The 3,684-nt window shown below is 61.9% G+C and overlaps 2 protein-coding genes across 2 annotated transcripts; one reads left to right on the top strand and one right to left on the bottom strand.

Annotated features, from left to right (window-relative positions):
• Nucleotides 1-98: 98 nt before the first annotated feature.
• ETH_00018050 (uncharacterized protein) lies at nucleotides 99-2,018 on the top strand (the record flags this gene model as incomplete). The annotated part of the gene is made up of 2 exons (XM_013378871.1): nucleotides 99-815; nucleotides 1,056-2,018. 2 exons carry the CDS (start codon nucleotides 99-101, stop codon nucleotides 2,016-2,018), a joined length of 1,680 nt encoding a protein of 559 aa, XP_013234325.1.
• A 330-nt stretch (nucleotides 2,019-2,348) lies between these two features.
• On the bottom strand, nucleotides 2,349-3,392 carry ETH_00018045 (uncharacterized protein; the record flags this gene model as incomplete). The annotated part of the gene is made up of 2 exons (XM_013378870.1): nucleotides 2,349-2,531; nucleotides 2,817-3,392. 2 exons carry the CDS (start codon nucleotides 3,390-3,392, stop codon nucleotides 2,349-2,351), a joined length of 759 nt encoding a protein of 252 aa, XP_013234324.1.
• Nucleotides 3,393-3,684: the final 292 nt, after the last annotated feature.

Below are 3,684 nucleotides of genomic sequence, written 5' to 3'. Positions count from 1 at the left end.
TGCTGCTGCTGCTGCAGTTCGGGTTCCCAGTGCTGGAGAAGCTAACGGTGCGGCTTCTGCCTCCTGCGGCTGCTTCCGATGTGCTGCATTTGCTGCTGATGCTACTGGCTAACGGGGCCCTTCATGCAGCTAGCAGCAACGGCAGCAGCAGCAGCAGCAGCAGCAGCAGCTTCTACAGCAGCGGAGGAGGGCTGCCTGGGGGAAGCAGCTGCAGCAGCAGCAGGCGCTGGTCCGTCTCTTTAGATCAGGTTTCGAGTTTTGTTCCTAGGGACATTGATGGAGGAGCAGCTGCAAGGGGACCACATGCAGCAGCAGCAGCAGCAGCAGGAACAGCAGCAGCAGCAGAGGGCTGCTGGCTGCTATCACAGCGGCGGGGCTCCACAGGAGACACTTGGGAGACACTGCAGCAGCAGCAGCAGAAGCAGCGCGAGCCTTACTCACTGCTGCAGGGAGGGCCCATACTGCGGCTGCTGCTAGAGCAGCAGCAGCAGCAGCAGCAGCAGCAGCCGTACCTGCTGCACAGTATTGCGGCAGCGCTGCTGGAGTGCCCGGGTCTCCGGGCAGCAGCAGACGCAGCAGCAGACGCAGCAGCAGCAGCAGCTGAGGCAGCGCTGGAGAGGAAGGCAGCAGCACCTGCTGCTGGTGCTTCGGGCAGGAGTGCAGCAGCAGCAGCAGGCGGTGCAGCAGCAACTGCTAGTGAAGCGGCAGCTGCAGCAGCACAGCTAGTCCCTCTCGGCAAGGCTCCGTACCTATTTGCTGCTGCACCCTTGCAAGAGATTTGCTTAACAGGCGCATGCAGCCTTTCCAATGCAGATGTGAGTTGCTGTTGCTGCTGCTGCTGCTGTCAGTTGCTGTGCTTTTCTAGCAGCTGCAGTCACTGCTGCTGGCGCTGCGAATGGCTGTGCCTTTCTAGCAGCCGCAGTCTCTTGCTGCTGTTGCTTCTGCTGTTGCTGCTGCTGCTGCTGTTATGTGGCGACGCAGCGTGACACAAGCACTGATGTTTTGCGCCTGCGTTGCTGCTGCGATGTGTGCTGCTGCTGCTGCTGCTGCTGCAGCTGCTGCGGGCCCTGTGTCTGCTGCCGAGGCTGCGAGTCCTTGAACTCGCCTGTGGGGCCAGCAGCTACGGGAAAGGTTTGCTGCTGCAGCTGCCCGTGCTGCAGGTGCTTTCGGTGTCTGTACACCCCATGCTGTCTTGGGTGCTGGAGGCGCCGCTGCTGCAGCTGCTGCGGCTGCGGCCCCCCGTGGCTGCGCCCTGCAGCAGCAGCAGCAGCAGCAGCAGCAGCAGCGGCGAACTCGCGCTGACCCAGGCCGAGCTGCAGCACCTAGTTGATGCTGCTGTCGGCTTTGCAGCAGCGCTGCCCGCCAGCAGCAAACAGCTCTCTCTGGTGTACGTACAGTTCGGCAGCGCCCACTGCAGCAGCTGCAGCAACAGCAGCAGCAGGGGCTGCTGCAACACTCCTGGCTGCTTCTGCACCGGCAGCACCAGCAGCAACACAGATCGCGAGCTTCTCCAGTATGCGGCGACGCTCCAAAAGCTTGCGGCTAAAAGCAGCAGCAGCAGCAGCGGTAGCAGCAGTAGCAGCGGTAGCAGCAGCAGCAGCAGCAGCAACAGCAGCAGAAAGGTCAAGTGCTGCGCGGTGGTTGGGCGTTCAGTTGGCAACGCCTTTGAGAGCCACCGCCTCCCTTTCCGCAGAAGAACACGCAACAGCAGCAGCAGCAGCAGCAGCAGCATTCGCAGCAGCAGCAACAGCAGCAGCTGCTGCAGCAGCAGCATGAGCAACAGCACCAACAGCAACAGCATCAGCGTCAGCCACGCCGACGCGGCTTCAAGGGCTTCGGCCGCAGCAGCAGCAGCAGCAGCAGAAGCAGCGGCAGACTGGGGGGGCTTGCTGTCTGCTGCGGAGCAGCGGCAGCTGCAGCAAAGCCTGCTGTCTCTCCCTGCTGCTGCTGCTGAAGGCCCGCTGCTGTTGGATGGCTGGGGCAGCCTTGACAGATTTGCTGCTGCTGCTCTGCTTTAGCGTCAATTTTTAGTGTGTCTGCAGTTCAAGTGCAGCAAAGCCATGTAGTAGCTGCAGCAGCAGCAGCAGCAGCAGCGGCGGCGGCGAGTCCAGCAGCCTGCTGCTGCTGCGGTGCTGCAGCGAAGCTGCTCGCGTTTCCTTATCAACGAAGTGAGCTGCTGCTGTCAGAGCAAGTGCTGCTGTGCTGCCGCTGTTGCTGCAGCGCCGACAGCAGCAGCAGCTGCAGCTGCTGCAGCTTCCGCTGCTCTTGCTGCTGCAGCATTTTATTTTAACTTAGAATTTATACAGGTGCATCCTAGTGCGTGTTTCTGCTGCGGCGCGCGGCTGCGCCTAGCTGGTGTAGTTCGCTGCCGCTGCTGCTGCTGCTGCTGCTGCACCTGCTGCTGCTGCTGTAGACAACGGGCTGAGTCTTGCTGCTGCTGCTGCTGCTGCCAGCAGCAACACAGAGGCGTCTCCTACTGCTCCCCACTCGAGGTGGCCCTTTTCCTCCGCAGCCAATATGTCAGCACTCTCCTGCAGCAACAGCAGCAGCCGCAGCAGCAGCAGCAGCTCGTCTCTGAACTGCCCTGGCGGCAACGGCAAAAGCTGCTGCAGCAGCGGCAGCAGCAGCAGCAGCAGCCACTGCTGCCGTTGCCTCTGGGGGCGGCAGTGCGGGCGCCCGCAGCAGCAGCTGCTGCAGCAACGAGAACGGCAGCTACAGCAGCAACAGCAGCAACAGCTGCAGTAGCAAGAACAGCAACTCGGGCAGCATCAGCAAAAGCGGCAGCAGCAGCAGCAACCGGGAACCTTCAAACCTACTTGCTGCTGCAGTGAAAGCGCATGCAGCTGCTTCGCGTCTGTCGTTCGGTGCTGCTGCTTTGCCCCCGCAGCAGCAGCAGCAGCTCCCTCCGCCAGCAGCAAGTGCCGTAACCGCTGCTGTTGCTGCTGCGGCTGCTGCTGCTGCTGCTGCGGTTGCCGCTGCAGAGGCATGTCTGTCTCTGCTGCGCTTAAAAGGTGCAGCAGCCGCTGCAGCTTAGCTGCCAGCTCAGCAGCAGGTGGGGCAAGCAGCAGCGCAGCAGCTAGGGGAATGTGCGGCAGCAGCGCCGGGGTCCTTCTTGCTGCTGCTGCTGCTGCTGCTGCTGGTTTCTCTTTTGCAGTGGCAGCAGCAACTGCAAGCGCCATCAGAGGCCCGTTCGTCCCCTGTAGCTCTTGCTGCTGCTGCTGCTGCTGCTGCACAAGCAGCGACACTGCTGTGCTGGCTGCTGCTGCTGCTGCTGTAAGTGCTGCAGCAGCAAGAGCCCCGTGTTGCAGCTCTACGAAGACGCATGCAGCAGCAAAGCAGGCAAACTTAAGAGCAGCCGCAGCCAAGCCATCTGCTGGCAGCAGCGAAGGCATCAACAGCGCTCTGAGCAGCTGCAGCAACCTGCTGCTGCTGCTGCTACTGCTGCTGCTGCTGCTGCTGCTGCTGTTACTGCTGTCCTGCGGCCACAGCAACAAGTCGCTAGGGGAAGCAGCAAAGTAAGAGCGGAAGCGCAGCAGGTTGTTCGCGTGCTCGGCTGCAGCAGCAGCTGCTGCTGCTGCAGTGACGCTGCTGCATCCTGCTGCTGCTATCTCTTGTTCGCTGCTGCTGCTACTACTGCTGCCCGGTGCTGTCTCGGCTGCTGCTGCTGCTGCGTTATACTCGTTT

This window comes from Eimeria tenella, genomic scaffold, assembly GCF_000499545.2.
Source record: "Eimeria tenella Houghton genomic scaffold, Eth_scaff1117, whole genome shotgun sequence".
Lineage (NCBI taxonomy): Eukaryota > Apicomplexa > Conoidasida > Eucoccidiorida > Eimeriidae > Eimeria > Eimeria tenella.
The sequence above is the reverse complement of the archived record's forward strand: the minus strand, read 5'-3'. Positions and strand labels throughout refer to the sequence as shown.